At 36.5% G+C, this 17,921-nt stretch overlaps 1 protein-coding gene across 5 annotated transcripts in view; it reads left to right on the top strand.

Annotated features, from left to right (window-relative positions):
* SORBS2 (sorbin and SH3 domain containing 2) overlaps positions 1 to 17,921 on the top strand; it is a 158,080-nt gene that overhangs the window by 101,361 nt on the left and 38,798 nt on the right. For 4 of the 5 annotated variants that reach the window (XM_030449642.1, XM_030449643.1, XM_030449644.1 and 1 more), the window contains 6 exons: positions 964 to 1,108; positions 3,428 to 3,603; positions 8,347 to 8,413; positions 9,597 to 9,641; positions 10,800 to 10,986; positions 13,795 to 13,909. In XM_030449642.1, coding sequence (XP_030305502.1) covers positions 964 to 1,108; positions 3,428 to 3,603; positions 8,347 to 8,413; positions 9,597 to 9,641; positions 10,800 to 10,986; positions 13,795 to 13,909 — 735 coding nt within the window. Of the gene's footprint in view, positions 1 to 963; positions 1,109 to 3,427; positions 3,604 to 4,319; positions 4,428 to 8,346; positions 8,414 to 9,596; positions 9,642 to 10,799; positions 10,987 to 13,794; positions 13,910 to 17,921 lie in introns of those variants that run through there. The other variant, XM_008491854.2, reaches the window with a different exon arrangement.

Below are 17,921 nucleotides of genomic sequence, written 5' to 3' on the forward strand. Positions count from 1 at the left end.
AGTTTTTCTCTTTTGTTTTAAAAAATTGAGCAAAATTTGATAGCACTTCTAGTTTTGTTCACATTTAAAGCAGTGTTCTGCATTAAAAGAAATGTTACAGAGAGCTACCCTCACATTTCTGCTGAAATGTTCACTACTCTTTCATTTCATTCAATGCTTTCTGAATCTCTTTGTTTTGATCCTTGCAATATTCCCCATTAAAGCACTACAGCACAGATATGGGCATTCTAAACCTGGGGGCAGGGAAGCAGATTGTTTCACAAGTGCCTCTCATGACTAAAGCCTGAATGTCTTATGATGCTGCTATACTGCCAGTTTACTTAGCATTCCCATTTTATTTATTCAGTTTTGTTCTGTTGTTTTGTGGTTGTGGGCTGTGTTTTTTTATTGGTGCTGTTTATTTTTATTCTGATAGATTACATATCAGCATCCCATAGTCACTCCAGATGGCTTCCATTTTTTTAAAGAGGCTTTGGCTCACTCTCTATAGCTGGTCTTAATGAGACTTTTCCCTTCAGTCTGCACAGAACCTCCCATTAATACCAACAGGGCTTGAGCAGGGCTGTTAAAGGAATATGTCTCTTGGAGCAACTGATCTGTAGCAGGAAGCCTCTATCAAACTCTGAGAGGAACTTTTACAGCCATCTTCATTTTATATTGCTGCCAAACCTCTGCAGACCTTGTCTTCACCATTGCCTTGACCATGGTCTTTGTCACCTTCCTATGCCTTCAGCATGCTTCACACAGCACATACCAGGAGAGAAGAGGGGTGGTACAAGGTAGATACAGAACATGTTCTGCTCTCCTTGCTTTGTGTTTCAGTGACTGCAGATGGCATTATGGCTGGGTACCTGACAACTGGTAATTGTTGCGTGGCTGACAGTCTTGCCTCGCTCTGTGTTTGGGATGGCAGTCGAAGGGCTTTGTGTCTGGTTTAATGGGGTATTGTTTTGTTTCTCTCAGGCTCAGATCACAGTGAATGGGAACTCTGGCACTGCTGCCAGCCCAGTGAGTCACTTTCAAAGGCCTTTTTCTCCTTCTTCAGCTTACCCTCCACCAGCTTCGCTCAATTCCAACGTAGTTATCATGCAGCATGGCAGAATGATGGGTAAGCCTCACATAGAATATTTGCTTTATAAATTACACAACATATTCCAGTTTGTGTGGCAAAGATTGCAAACACTTGCAGAATGCTTCAGATCCATAGTGAAGGTATGGTCTCTCCATCTACCTTGGAAATGAAATGCAAAAAAAAAAAAAAAAGCATTTATTGTGTAGCTACAGTAGTGATCCTGAACTGAAGTTACTACCAAGTATTATTACTATGTGTGTGAGAGTGACTTCTTGCCACCATTCTACTGTCTGTGCCAAGGAAAGAGCATTTATTGAAATAGCTCAACCTGTTCAGCCCTTTCAGGTTTTGCCTTCTTTAAGAAACCAAGGTCCAACATTGTACCTTGGTACATGTACACCACAACTTCTTAATCTTAAGTAGAAATACTGCCAACAAAGGGTGGGGCTGTGGGCTTTTAAACACATAAACCCATGTCAATCTATAATTTGTTAATATATATATATATATATATATTTTAGGGCAGTCTTAATTTTTTTTTTAAACACTTAACTAGTCTTAGAAAAGAGCTTTGGTAGTATAATCCAATTTTGTCAGATTAGTCATTTGCTTACTGCTTTTTCTACCAGTATGTTGTATATTTAGATAAGAAAATGTTGCTAAAGAAAAATATGCTAAATAAGTTGAATGTGATCCTAAAGTTTACTTTTTTGTTGTGCATGTGGGAAACTAGGTGACAGTTCTTGCTCTGAGTCTTATGGCTTGGTCAAGTGCTGCTCTCCCTGTCATAGTCATAAGTACAAAACCTGGATACATGGGTTTTGCCACATCCCAGAATTCTAGATTCTTTGATTGTTTCCAGTTTGCTGGATGTAAATGCCTATAGATTCTATTTGGGGTATACCTGAAATAAGTGTTTTCCCACGACTTTTACTCAGGTATAATGCTGAAGTTCTGTGTTCCACAAGAACAACCTGATTTAATTCTCCTTCCTCATATAAAAATCCCTCTGATAGCCTCTGTTTGAGGCCTATGAAGAATGAAGGATCAAATCCAAAATGTTTTCTAAATTTAGCATCATGCATTTTGGGAAAAAGGCCCAAACAGTTACACTTTTGCCATGCAGCATTGCCCCTCACCATATATGTGTAGCACTGGAATATTTACAGGATTTCAAACTTGAGTAAACAACCATGCCAAATCTAGCTCTCTGCAGTAGGAGTTAGCAGAAATATTCAAATTAAAATTAGAGCTTTCCATCACCCAAGCTGCTGATTCATGTTACAGTTCAAGTATTTGGCTTCAGAAGAATCAGTGGATGTTAATACCACACAAAAGGCAATTGTAGTCTTCACCAGTAGTCCCAGATTTTTATTTTTTTTTTTGGCTCCTTATATTAATTTATCCTGTGGTCGAAATATCTCACAAGCACTGTACCTGCAAAGAAAAGGGTCTTTGTCATAGCAACTCACTAAATTACTGAAAAATGCTGACTGAAGGAGTAGGGTTTTTTCTTCCTGCCTATAGTAAAGAAGCACATAATCTGTAGCAGTACAAATTTTTACATGACACATCCTAGCAGTGAGGTGTTTTTCATTAAATAGATGACTCAGTTTTAAAGGGACATAGTAATAATGACATAATAATTTCATTAGCTATAAAGGAATATTTGGTGGAAAGGGGCAGAAATATTGCAAATTGCCACAAACCGGTAGCAGCCTGCACAGTTCACCTGAAGTACTGTAGGTAGATTATCAGATTGCTCTACAGATGCCAAGTTATATTATTTATACATCACTTTAAGGCATGAAAAAAATTTGAAAAATTGTAAAAATTTGATTTTTAAAAAATATTCATGCATCAGAACTTGATATTTCTAAGCATATATCACGTAAGTCTCTGTTGCTGGGCTTATATAGCAGCACTTTTCTATAGTTTGCTAGACCTGATGAGAGGGGAGAAGTTTTGAAATCACTAGTGTCAAGGAATGCCTAGGAGAGGTGCAAGGGATTGATTTATAGGAAAAAGGCTGCTTTTTCTCAATAGATTTTGCTGGGTTTTTTAATTTGTTTTTGTCTACAACTGTGAAAAAGTACCTCTAATTTAAGGAGATCTGAGTTGAATAGCCTGTCTGCTTCTTACACTAGGTTTATAATTCTTTTAATGTAACATTAACTACGGCAAAGCCTCACCTGTTCTGGTCCAAAAGATGATTTTTTTAAAAAATGTTGTGCATGTATGTGGTTAAGATTGTTTTCAGCCTTTGTACAGCATAGTGAGCTGGGGAAGCATGTTGTAACTGCCAAGTGTGATTATTGTATCCTTATAAAATATTCTGTCATGTTATCTTTACAGAGTCCACAGAGACATACTCACAGCATGTTCAGACTGTTGGCAGCACCACCACCACCAGTACAATACCAATCTGTAGATCCTCAGAAGAAGAAAAAAAAATTACAGTCATTAAAGCTCCACATTATGCAGGGATTGGCCCGGTAGATGAATCTGGAATCCCTACAGCAATTAGAACGGTAGGAAATTCTGGGGAATCTGTGTATGAACTCACACAATGAATTGATTGTCAGTAATAGGTTTTTCACATTCTTCTAGTCTTATATAATGTGGAATACAGTGTGCGTAATCAGCAAGCTCATGAATATAATATTGTGTGTTGACAGAAAAGGAGATTGCTGATGGGAGCATAATTGGGCGACCTCGTGTTTCTAGTTTTAATTAGAAGCAGCCAAAACTTTGCGTCTCTTTCTTGCTTCTCTTTTAGTTCTTACCTTTTGGAGATATGCAGTAATTGCATTTGGTTTGTTATTTTGAAAATAAAGTTTATACATGCTATATATATGATTGACTGCAAACATGCTCACATACCTATGTGCATGTATATATAAAAATCTCACACTTCTGCATTTTTTGAGGCAATGGTCCTCATGTCACCAGGGTAGTGTAGAAATGAATAGGCTTGCTCTGATAAAAATCCAAGTGACTAGCTTTTCCCCAGAAGTGCAGCATATAACCACTGTGCCCTTGAGTGACATGTAAGTGAGGAGCGTGGAAGCCCTTCCACTGTGACAATCCCAATCTTGATCATCTGCCACTGGACACTGATGAGCGGTCCCAGGATGTCAGACTGAAGAGTTTTGTTTTCATGATGCTGAAGCATTCTTTCCACTCTGCTGTCAGGGCAGCCTCTTCTGGCTGCTCCAGAGAGCACAGTGGCAGCTGCACTAGGTCTCTAAAGGGAGCACTTATTGGCCTTCCCAGCTGGAAGAGAAGTGCTGTGCTAGCCTGAGAAAGAATAAGAAGAGTGGGAGCCAGGATGAAAGCAGCAGAGCCCTTGCAGGTGAAGTCTGTGTGAGGTGCAAGGATGAGGTGTAGCAGCTGTTGGATGTATTGCTCTCTGCCAATACTGACATGTGGGGCTATGTGGTATTGCCGAGAACTGCTTCAATGGATCGGAAAATTAGGGGGGAAAATCAGGATTTGATGGAGAAAGCAATGGGAAAAATTCAGAATAAGAGGTAAGATGGGGACAATTTTTATAAGAAGGGGGAGGGAAACTCTGGCATTTCTTGCTTTATTTTTGACATAAAAAAGTAATATGATCAGAATCCTTTAAAAATTATTAAAAGCTTCTTTGCAAGAATGCTCTAGCTTCCTACCCACTTTTTACTAAAATATGTCCCTATTCTTTAATAGGACGCACTTATTATTTTTTGTTTCTTTTCTTTAATAGCAGATTGGTATAATAAGGTGCCTATCATTTATATAAGATTATAGCAAAAATTTCCCTGAAGTTTATAGAGTTGGCAATGTGCCAGCCTATATTTAACTTTCTGATTGTATGATCTTAGTCTCTCAGATTTTATTCTAAAAACATAATGTAATTCGAAATAGGATATTATTCAGCTGGATTTGCTCTGTTTTTTGTTATATTTCAATTTCAATGCATTACATAGCCCATAAATTTAGTATTATAGAAATGTTTCTCATAATCAGATACGAGTTTAAAGATTATTTCAGCATGTGTGCTTGAGTGTCTCCTGTGCCACTTTGTATCCTTACTCTGCTTCCTTTGGGAATTAGCTCTGAGTGAGATTTTTTTTCCAGATCTTGATCTGAGATTGCATTTTAAATGTGCACGAGTATATTTAAGCCTCATGTATCCCAGTAGTGTAAGAACAAAGGTGATACAGGTGTCAGGAAAAGACTCAAGTCTTTACTACTCCATGACACCTCTCAGAAGTTCAGTACTATGCAGAAACATGCAAAAGTGCTGTAATTGCATTTCTCATGAACAGTATAAGGAAGGATAGAGCACTCACTCTTTCTCCAGAGTCCACGAGCAATGCAAACAGGCATCTTCTCCCAGAAAGTTCAGCCTCATTCCATCTGGACAGAAAAATAGTTTTCAAATTAGTTGACCATGTCACTGCATGCAAAGCTTAAACATTTCTTGTTCCAGCATCTTTATGAAAATAGCAAAAGGCTGTCAAAAATAGCAGTAAATGCAGATTCATAGGTGGTAGGTAACACACTGTGTTCTGAAACATTCTCCTCCTCAAAGGTAAGTCTGTACATAAGAAGCTGGGAGTATCTATTCCAAATTTGGAATACTTTTCATGAGTAGGGAGGTTTTTCAAGCTGTAGTTACTTCCTCAAAGTCTGTCTTTACTCTCAGAACATGGTTTGTGACATCTGTTAGCCAAGCAAAGCGGGCTGATGTTCTCTTTGCTTTCAACTCCTGCAAACCCTCTCTGTCCAAAGCTGCACTATTTTAGACTATCCAAAGTGATTGCTTCATGACTATCAACATTAATCTTTAGACTGAAAAGGCCTCTGTTGACTAAGAATGAGAAACAAAAAATCAAGTCCCACCAGATTTCTCTTCCATACTTATTGAGGTAATATTTATAATAGAAATATATTTCACCCAAGCTTTTCACTGAAAGCCAGAACTGCCTCCTTTAATTGCATGCTTTCTGATGGATTATTAGAATACTACAATAATTATGGACTCTCCTAAGTACCAACTGCAGGTGTTTCTTATGTCCTCTTCACATTGTGTGGCTGATCATTCCCTTATGATGATACCAGGTTCCAAAATGTAATTGCAGCTAGTGTAATACATGCAAAGCAGGATGGCATCTGAATGGTTTGGTGCATTGTAAATACTTCTAATTCCTCAAACAAAATATGGTATGTGGGCTCAGTGAATACAAATTGAGAATATGTATTTAAAGATTAATTTATTCTATTCCTTAACTAATCCTATCTAGTCTATAATATAAAGCCAAATAAATGGCTGAGGTTTTAAGCCTCAGGGTGAGGGTTGAGGGGTCTATGATGAGACAGAAACATTCAAAATTCCAGAAAGATCTTGGGAGACCACCTTCTCTGGTCATGTGGGAGGCTCTCCATATCTGATCTCTGTGTGGAAAACTTCTGTTGATCTGAAGCATCCATCATTGGAGCATCTATGCCTATTTGTCCCTTGCAAATGGCAGAGCTAGAGCAGTAATATATACACTCTATTTCCAATCTATTCACCTATCACTGAGTTGAGCTCAGTGAGTCTTGGAAAACACTTCTTGGCCTAATGCAATCAGAAAGGGAGTTGCAGCATCATGGCACCATTGCAGGTTTGTAGAGCTGTGGGAAATTGAGGTTATTCCCATTGGCATGAATTCCCTCAGACTTTCTGGAATTCATTGTTAACTTCTGAATTTACAGGATTTTGGAGCACCTACAGCATACTTGTTTCAAATGCAGCTAAATTGTTCCTACCTGAGTTCTACTAGTATAGATGTTTACCACCTTTGGGGAAACAATGTTCAAATGATCCAAACCTGCTTCTGAATATCTTTGCTTGGGTAGAAGGCAGGAATATTGGTAGGTATGGGAAGGGACCTGATCTTAATACAAAACTGTATGCCCTGCATCTCTTGCAACCACATCTGGGTAAAAAGTATAACCTGCTGCTTAAATTTCTTTCTTGCCCAGCAGATCCCCGAGTTCTTCAGCTGATAGTTAGTTCAACTTTAAAACAATTTAATTTTTTTCAATGTAATTTAGGAGCTATTTTATGAGAATTCACTGGTTCCTGAAAACACAGGAGCATTTTCTGCTTAGTCCCTAATAGTAAGAGCTCAATATTGTTAACAAAACAGATTCATTATGCCCAGCAACTGCAACAAACATTCAGTAAGAAAGCGTGAATAACTAAAAATGTCATGAAGCAAGGTGAGCACACACCTCTCTGGTGATTATTTCGTAGAGAAGTGCTTTGTCAGTAGGGAAGTGTTTTGTCAGATTTCACTTTTCGTGGTAAACAGGAATGGGCAGACTGATTGCAGCTTCAGTATCAGATTATACATGTCAAAAGGTTTGGGGTTTTTTTAATTGCCCTATGCAACATGGGGTTTGCAAATCATTTTGCTTTTCTGAGTGCTGTGGAACAAGTACAATTTTAGGACCTAAGAATTACATGACTGAAAAAACATTTGCCTTTGTGTTAACTCCTTTTTTGAAATATTATCATCCTTTCTTAAATCAAAATTTCAGCAAACATTGATATGAGGAGAGCTTGGGAACATTGTGATTGTTAAGTGTACATTGTAAGGCTAAGTATAATTCAGTGGTTTTTTATTTAAAGGTACCTTGTATTCACGCTTCTCCAAATAGAAAAATAAGTTAAAATTAAGTTTCCTGGAAAGGGAATTTGAAATTTATAAAAGGAAATACTATCTCTTTACAATCCAAACATGAAGTATTAAATATAGTATTGTCTTAACACTTTTCTCAATAGTATTCTGAAGTCTTTCTGTATTATTTAATGATTACATTTTGAAGGTAATCTAAGTTGAAAATTACAAGGAATTCAAAGCAAACTGTTCTTATACATCTATAATCTCTAAGGTGTTTGTATTTTCCTGTAAAGTATCTAGCATTCTTGACAACACCACTGACAACATTATTGTCAAGTATTGGACACTAAAAAAAACCTGTGTTCCTAAACATTGTACTTTCCAAGATCAGAGTCCAAAACTGACTGTCATGAATGTCTTCCAGAACCCGTTGCAGGTATTCCTAGGTGAAAAGCATAAATACACCGTTTGAAATAGATGGTATCAAAATTATTTTATTAAATTAGGGACAAAACATAACAGACTGTGTGTCTAGAATAACATTAAATGACTGATCAGATCGTTATACACAGGAATTTTAATTTGTTTAGTAATTGTTAATTGTGTTTTATTTAGACAGTGGACAGGCCAAAAGATTGGTACAAGACAATGTTCAAGCAGATCCATATGGTTCATAAGCCTGGTAAGTATGCTTTTGTCTTGGCTGGGTGGTTCTCAGTTTTAATAGAAAATACACTTTTCTGCATTTTGATTGTCTGTTATGTGAAAATACAATTGTTCACCAAGTGGCAGATAATGAACCAAATCAAATGAGTATATTAGATGACAGACTTTACTTGAGAGAGAGATCTTCTTGTCCTGAAGGCTGAAAAATGAAATGGTAATAAGATAAACCCAAAACTAAATAGAATTTTAAATTATTACAATAGATGTCCAACCAGTATGATTCTGGGGAGCTCAGTGGAGTGATCCTCATCTCCAGTTTGTCCAGGGATGAGAAACTGTAAATCTCCTACCATATCAATTTTCTCTTGGAGAGCTCATGTATTAGAGCAGCATGAACTAGTAATCTGGCTCTTCCACATTTTCTGTCTGAATTTTATTTTATTTCATAGAATGTCTTATTTGTTTTGCTGAAGTGGAGCTTTGGCAACATTACCAGCTTTAGAATTAGCATCCTTTATCATGATTATCACCAAGGATGTCAAGAAACTATAAATGGAAATTATGTTTATTACAGCTCCTGAAGGAAAGAGACTTCATTGGCCTGAAGTAGAAATTGTATTTGGTATGGGCATACATACACATTATGGTCTTGGGAGAGTAAAAAATGTAAGCAGGGAAATGTTGCCTTACAGTATTTATTTTGAGCACTAGTCACATACTAGATATTTGAGATTACTTTCTGTGATAGGAACAACTACTTAACAGTCTCTAGTAGAGGAGACCTGACAAAAAGAAAGAAATTTGGATTGTGGAAGGGAGAAGAACAGATAAAAAGCTTTAATTTGCAAATTAGTGCTAACCAGTAAGTACACAGTATGGGTGACATGTGGCCACCCATAAAGACTGACACCATGGGGTCTTTGAGTGATGTAGCAGTGTTTGAGGCTATGGAAACTTTAGCCTAGAACACTATCTGCTGCAGTGACAGGACAGGGAGATAGCATTTTACCAATAAGATTGTTAAAACAGCCTGTGGTAAGTGTAATGGGAAAAGAGTCCAGAAAACACAGGTGAGATGAGGAAAAGAAATACAGCAGTTTATTGCCCACCAATCGTTTCTATTTGCAAAAGCAAAGCTTCATTGCTGTGATAAACTGACACCTGCTGCAATACTGTAACATAGATATTTCTTTTTGTAGATGACGACCCAGACATGTATAATACTGCATATGCATACAGTACGGGTAGGAATTATTCCCTCACTTCAACATTATTCTTTTTGTTCATGTCAGCAAGTAAAAGACGTGTTTAACTATTCACCCTTGCTTTTATAACACTAACATAAGCACTTTTTACTGTCTCGTTTGATCTCAGTTGGTGTTTTTTCATGCCTTTTTTCCCAAATGAAACAAAGTTTAATTTTGGTTTCATTCTTACCACCATAATGAATCACAGCTGTGGGCCTTTTACTGCAGATGGGATCCATTGTAATACTGTAGTTTCTGATTACGTTGCATTTATTTTCACTAGTGATTGTAAGTAACGTGGCCTTTCCTTATCAAAATGAAAAGGGAACTTCTGTGTGAAAGTACAAACACTAATTACATAGATGGGAAGACAGAAATGTTGTATTGACAACAGCTTTTTTGTACATGCAGTAAGAGTGCCAAGTAAAGATGACTGTTTTATGATCTGGTTCATTTTTGCTATAGGCACTGATGTTTAAATTATTTATCTGCAGACATTAATCTCACAGATACATAACAGTTGTGTCTTTCTGAAGATCACAATCATGTGGTAAAATTATTTAAAAGAGAAAAAATGAAAGTGTGTAAGACTGTGTGCACAAAAAATACCCCATAGTGCCTTGTGCAAAAATACCATCCAAATTTCTTCCATTTCAGTGTCTTTGCAGTCTCTCATACTTCTTTTTTATGTACTGTTGAGAGCATTTGTTCTGGATCAGTTGTTTGAGATCTGTGCAGACTCCTGTGATCTTCCTCGGTATATGCTGATGACTAGTTGTCCTGGACTAACAATAGCTGTTAAGACAATTTAAAAAATTGTGCATTTCCTGGCCCTTCTCTTCCTTCTGAACATGGAACAACTAATGGAGAGGCTTTGATTAACACAGAACCATTAACTTCTCACTCTTCCAGATCAAACATTAATTTTAACTATACTGCTCTTTATCTCTGTGTTCGTAGCTTTATACAGAAAAATTAAAAAAGTATTCTGATGAACCGCATAGTGTACAGCAATGTACTTTTAAAAATGCATTTATACATTTTTGTAACCTTGCAGCTTTGTTGAGTGCCTGTGGGTTCTTGCAGCATTCCGTGTTGTGTTTTATCAAAACTCCTTCTCACACTGCAACTGTTTCTGGGCTTGTTTTATATTAGGTAGCTACAGTCCATCCTTCTCTGCTCAGGCACACCCAGCTGCAAAGACACAGACATACAGACCATTGTCCAAAAGTGCTTCTGACAGCAGCTCCGATGCCTTTAAGGTCTCATCCCCTTTACCACCTCCACACGTGCCACCTCCAGTACCACCACATCGTCTGAGGCAAAGGTCTACACCAGAAAAGTAAGTTAGGATGTTTTCAAAAAGTGTTCTTGGTATGTCCAGTAATCTGATCACAGGATATCATAAAGGATAAAATAACAACTGTAGAATAATATTACTTCAAGGGTCTTATTCAAGATGCAGTCAGGTGATGAGGGGTAATCTATATCAGTAGTGTGGTCATCATGCATAGTCCTGTTTGTTTTTTTAATATGCTAAAGAAGTGCTTATTCCTACAAGTGATAACACCATGAGCATTTAAGATTTGTATTTTAATTATCAGGATTGTCCTGCTTGTTGTGTTTCAGAACAATCTGTGCTTTAGCAGCTGTCTTAAATAGTCTCTGAGTGAGAAAAAAAACATTTATGGTTTTCAGTAGCAAAGAGAAAGGATCTAAATGATGTTGTAAATTGAAGGAAGAGTACAACTGTAAGATTGTAGCAGTCAGCCCACATTTCCCCAGAGTTTAGAAATACTTTATATCCTTAATTTTAAATCTCTCTTTCCATTTTTTTAGAGCAATAAGGTGTTCACAGATTAAAGAGTCATTTCAGTTTTCTTTAGGTTTTCCAGCTTCAAACTTGCTGGAAAAAAAACCTGTGGTCAGAGGTCAATCTGGAAAATGATAGTACATAATAACTCAGGAAATAAAATGCTCTCCTTTTGATAAAAAAAATTCCAAGTGCCCCAGGCACAAACTGTATAGACTCTTCAGCATAACTGTAGTTACTAGCTCAAGAAAAAGCTTTTTCTTTAGTGTCTACATTTGTGAATACTACATGTTAATATAATATTAGGTTATTAAGCATTTTTATCTATATGTGTTTCTATGCTTATCTTTTACATATGAAAATCTTCAGAGGCTCATTTTTTGTTCCATTTCTGGCCACAAGCCCACCTCTTGGTTACACTCAGAAAAAAAAAGAAAAGAAAACAACCCAAAACTTGCCTGATTTTTCAGCTGGGGCATTGTAAACATTTTTTGTATTTAAAAATTGGATTATATTAAGCACTTCTAAATAATTTGCATCTTGCAGAAATTATGATGAAACAAAGACTACTAACAGCAACAGCTTTTTGAAAAATTTGTAGGTAGTGGCAATTCAAAAGGTAATCCAGCAGAGGAAAACGAGATTTCTGGATGGTTACTGATTCTGGCTACTCCTGTTGCTGAGGGCGGGTTGTCAAGAGAAATGCTCGGGGTTAGAGTTGGGCATCCTTCCAAAGTCCATGAGGTTTGAATTTTGTTAGTGAGTCATGGGGAAGTATAGATTTTGTTAGCAAGGCATGAAAATGTGGATCTGTTTAACTTTGATCTCTGAAGTTATATGAATCATCATCCTGTGCTATAGGCCAAATTGCCTTGGTCACAGAAACTGAGGCCTGGTACAGTTCCATTTCTCAAGCTTGAAGATAACTGCTTCAAAGCTGAGTTTGGATGTTTAGGCTCTCCTTTTAATCTCCTGCATGACAGGACAAACAGGGAAATCTGTGTTTTCCAGGCCAGCTTAGGGTGTGCCAAACATGTTAGTTATGCTTTGCTTGATGCTGACAGCTATAACTTGTCAATCTTTTTCTGCCATTGGGAGATTCTTTTTTTAATTGCCCATAAAGCCTAAGTATTTAAAATCTCACATAAGAAGCTTAGGTCCACATGTATCACAGTTTTAAAGCTAGGAGGAAAGATACAGTTTGCATTAACATAGTCCACAAAGGATTACAGGGTAAATGTTGTAAATTAAGTGAACTGAGTGAGTGTGAATCTCATGCTTTTTTCCCCAGTGACTTGAAGAATAAAGCCACTTTAGCAGAATGCTTCCATTTTCCTCTTCATTCTCAAAAAATGCCACCTTTTCTGCTCTGAAATGATTTTTTCCTCAGTGAAAATTAACAATAAAACCATGTAGAACTATTTCACTTGAAATGTAGGGCATTCTATAAATAGAGGTGTCAGGGTCCCAGTGCTCACAAACACTGTAAACAAAAGATACTCCATAGATTTTTTTCTTTTTTTTTTAAGGCCTGTGACATGTGCCTTATTATGTCAAGTCACATCAAGCCAAGTCACATCAGAAAGGCTGAGAGAACTTATAGAATTTGATCAGTATATGCCCTTTCTTCTTTTTTTAAATAGCAGCAATAGCTAATAGAATGTTCCCTCTCTTTTCCCCCATTCTTTGAGTTACTGGCAGATCATTTTACAGAGAGGTAAATTTAAAAATGTGTGAGCTACAGTTTTCCAAATGCAGTGTGACTACTGACTAAAATAACTGCCATGGAAAGGTAACTCTCACCAGGATAGTAACTGGCTAGCTACCCCCAAAAAATATGTAGATAGCTATTAATCTAATATGGTAAATTACTAGGGAAAAAAAGTACTACGGGTTACTTTTTATTCTTTGCATAGCACTATTAAATTGAAAGCAAATTTGTAATTATAGAGAAGGTGGGTAAGTTCCTGTCCCAAAGTCAGCTGCCGAATTGTTCTTGTTCTGTCAGGAGCAGTTCTATTACAGATCAGAATGAAGAGCATCTATTAGATTTTCACACTGTCTTTCAAAATAATTCCTTGGGCTTTTTCTCAGAAAAATGTGTAGCTTTTCTAATATGAGCCTACTATCACATTGTGTGATGACAAAAAAAACTATTGTCCTTGCCTATATTAGTATAGTGCATAAATCAAGTACAGAAGATCTGCAATTTGGCAAGGCATGTCATGATATTTTGACACAGTATGTCAGGAAAGGCTTTTAACAGTTGTGACAAAAATGTGAGTGGTCATATAGGCAAGACATCCCTAACTCAATTGCTCATCTTTGTTTATTTAGAAATGACTGGGATCCCCCCGACAGGAAGGTAGATACTCGCAAGTTCCGTTCTGAACCAAGAAGCATTTTTGAATATGAGCCAGGAAAGTCATCAATCCTTGAACATGAAAGACCGGTAAGACACAGAAGTGAAACGGGTCATACACTGAAAAGGTTTGATGAGAGGTCATGTTGTTATTATTTGCTTCTGATTATAACTACTTGGATAAATATTGCATGTTCTTCTTCAAACACTATTTTGTAGCTATTGTCTTTGCTCTTTCCTAATGACTTAACTGCTGAACTTAGATCTTCTGGAAATCAAACCACCACTCTGCAAACCTAGTGGATGTTGAGTGGAAATGTGAATTAATAGAAACTTTTCTGTCTAATTGGCATGCATCTCCAGCACTCATTTTCAGTATTATTAATGGCACATATGATATCTGATTAATTAGTGCATAAACTGTTTGCACTTTCAGGATGTGCCTAATTGAATGCTGAAAGAGATTTTGGTCAAATATTTGTCCAGGTTGCCCAGAGAGGGTGTGATAAGTCCATTTCTGGAAGTGTTCAAAATCCATCTGGACACAGCCCCGAGCAACCTGATCTGTAGACCCGCTTTCAGCAGGAGGTTGGACTATATGACCTCTGGGGGTGCTTTGCAGCCTCAATTACTCTGTGGTTACTGAGTATGCATTAATGTGTAATTAGATGTCTTTATTCCTGCTTTCTGAATAATGATTGCAGATGTAGAGCACGTCTGATAAAGCTACGTGTAAGGCATGCAAAATGACCATTAACCCAAGCTTTCATTTGGAGAGGGGCACATTCATTCAGCCTTTCTAATTTACCTTTGTGCATTTTCCAAACTTTTTGATTTTAGAATAACACTTAAGTATCAGTAGCAATATTTTCTTGGACTTTTACTTGGAGGTTGAAATAGTTGAGGGAGTCCAGTTTTAAAGAAGGGGTTCACATAATCAATACTGGATTATCATTTGCTTCTGTATTGCACTCTTGTTTAATTAATTCATTTTATCAATTTAAAATAAATTAAGCAAATAATTGAATTCCAGAATATGTAGTCTATCAGTAGCATGACACCTGTACTAAGTACTTTCCCTTGCGTTTTAGTGGGTTTTATAGGATTATAGTTTTCATTAGCTAGAAAATACAAAGCTTAGTTTTTGTGTGAAATTAAATTATTGAAAAACTGATTCATTTTTTAAAGAAGAAATCGACATTGCTAGACAAACTGCTAGTAAATCAATGTAACTAAATGGAATTTAGTATTTATTGTGCATCTAAATGTAGCAAATAATTTTATTTAAAAGGTGATGGCATTTGTTCTCAGCACTTTTTTTATTTTTATGCCTGTATTGTACAAACTGAGGTAATTTACCAGCCTTTCCAATGACAAAGAATAACATCAGATTCAAGTTAAAAATAAGAAACTTACAGTAATATTGCAAGACTGACCTCATCTTCTAACAAATTATATTTTCTACTAATGTTACGTGGAAAAAAAATCATATAGGTATTGTGGTGCTGGTAAATATGATCATAGATACAATTTTGCATTTTTAGCAAATGCCTTCATCATGTTCTTATTGAGCAGCAGCAGTCAAGGGCAAGGTCCAACTTTTATTATCTGAAGCTTAGACTAGAAGTTTGACTTATATGGTGTGAATACAAGAAAACATCTCTTCATGGAATAAATTTTAAAAGCTTAGAAATATATTTATGACTCATAGCACCTATCCTATAAAGACAGGATGAGAGAGTCAGAGCTGTTCAGCCTGAAGAAGGCTCCAGGAAGATCTTATGGATACTTCCAGTCCCTGCAGGGGGCCTGCAGAAAATCCAGGGAGGGATTTCTTACAAGGGTGTGTAGCAAGAGACACAGGGTAATGGCTTTAAACTGGCAGAGGGTAGATTTAGGTTAGACATTAGAAATCTTTTCCTGTGAGGGTGATGACACACTGGAACAGGTTGCCCAGAGAAGTTGTGGCTCCTCCCTCTCTGGAAGTGTTTGAGGCCAGGTTGGATGGGGCTTTGAGCAACCTGGTCTGGTGGGAGGTGTCCCTGCCCATGGCCAAGAGTTGGAACTACATGAACTTTAAGGTCCCTTCCAACCCAAACCATTCTATGAATTAATATAATGTATAAGAAGTGAAAGTTCTGCTGATGCTCGTGTAACATTATTAACTGACACAAAAATAGTTGGAGTAACCTATCGCAATTTTATCAGTTATCAGTTTGGAACCTCTGCTGTTGGTAAAGATGATGTTTGGCTTTATTTAGCCATGTTACAAAAAAAAAACCAAAACAAACAAACAAAAAAAGAACTGATTAAAAATGTTTACAACTACATTGAAACTGAACAAGACAGATGAGTTTTTAAAGATCAGCATTCCCATAACTGATGTAAATACTGTATTGGAATCAGTTAGGATAAATGTAGAAATTAGAAGACTATAATAAAATGAGATTCAATGTAAAACTAACATTTAGGGGGAAATATTCATCAGTCTTCATTCAGTAGATCAAAAGAATGTAAGAAATAATAAATGTGAAAAACTGACCTAGTAATAAGCATAAATGGAGAAATTTGTTAGGGATAGATTATTGTCTTTGTTATGGATATGAAAAGTGTCATTTAAGCCACAGGATCACATAGCAGCCTTCTGTCATGAAACAAGAAATTAATGTTTTTTCTTCTGTAATTTTTACTTGTAAGGGTATAAAATGTCAGCAAAAGAAGGGGCTGCTGGTTGATGCTTTGAGATTGCCACTAAAAGTAAGTGACATTAAGCCATTGAACAGTCTTCCAAACAATCATGTGGCAGCTGCTTTTTTTCTCATTTCAGCAAGCCCAGAAAATGTCACCATTTTGTAAGGTGGTATTTAAATTGTTTGGAGGAATGTTTCCATCTCCATTGTCTGCTGTTCAATAAAACACTTTTTTCCTCTAATATAAGCTAAACAATGGATTTGTATCCTAAAATGGGTATTTACTTTCAGTAAATAATTAGATTGAAATGTAATAATTTAATCCTACTCATATAGATATGAAGTGAAATTTTTCTTCCTCACTATCCTCAACCATGTATGTGGAGTATTTCCCTCATACATGTACACTCCTCAATTTCTTCAGTACAGCAAGTAAGCAACAATCTTGGTATTAGTGTAAAGAAAGACTTTGCATTGTTTGGATAAGTATTAGATGCTTTTATTTTTAGTAGATACTTCAGTCTAATCATGAAAGCACACGTGCTGGTCAGGTACAAATATCAGGTGAAATTTTAGTTCTATGGTTTTTATACTCTTCAGCATGCAAATTTTCTACTGAGCTTATATGCAAAAGGATTTCATGATCAGATAATGAGAAAAAATTCCTGTTTTTTTCAGATAACAGAAATACACTGGCCTTGCACCGTGCTGTACATACATTGTTTGTGATGTTTCTGGTTTTACTACTCTAGGTTTTCTTTAGAGTATGGAACTTTGATCACCTTTGACATCTCAAGCTTCTTATCAGAATATTCTGGTCAGTGTTAGCCAAGTTATCTGAGGAACACTTAGTTATCTGGAAAAAATTTCTCAGTGTGTTTTAAAATGAAATCAGGAATTCCACATATAGGTATGTTTTGATAGGACATTTAAAAATATCTTCTTATAAAGGTATAGAGGGACTCAGTCAATCTAGAAGAGGACTTGCTTCTAAAACAGCTATTTAAAAGTACCAAAAAAAAAAAAAAAAAAAAAGGAAAAGGAAAAAACCTAATGAAATGCTGAAGCCAACTAGCTGACAAACATCTCAGTCCATTGTTCCAAAGAGGCTTCAGTATGGTGGCTGAACTTGCAAGTGGGAAATACTAATTACCTGTGAATGGCTTTGTTTGGTTTGACTGACTAGTTATAAAAAAAGAATTTACATTCTTACTGCTTTTACCCTGTGTTCAAGCAGTTTGGGAGATATATTGTGAGACCGAGATCAGTTTTTTAAGTCAAAGTTATCTTTTTTAAGTCTCTTAGTAGGGGAGATAATAGAAAAAGTTCCATCAGCAAAATTGAATCTGAAAGCCAAGGAAAATCAATTGCCTGTGTATTGATCTTGGTAGCAGAGGAACAGAGTCCTCCCT

This window comes from Calypte anna, chromosome 4A (genome assembly GCF_003957555.1).
Source record: "Calypte anna isolate BGI_N300 chromosome 4A, bCalAnn1_v1.p, whole genome shotgun sequence".
Lineage (NCBI taxonomy): Eukaryota > Metazoa > Chordata > Aves > Apodiformes > Trochilidae > Calypte > Calypte anna.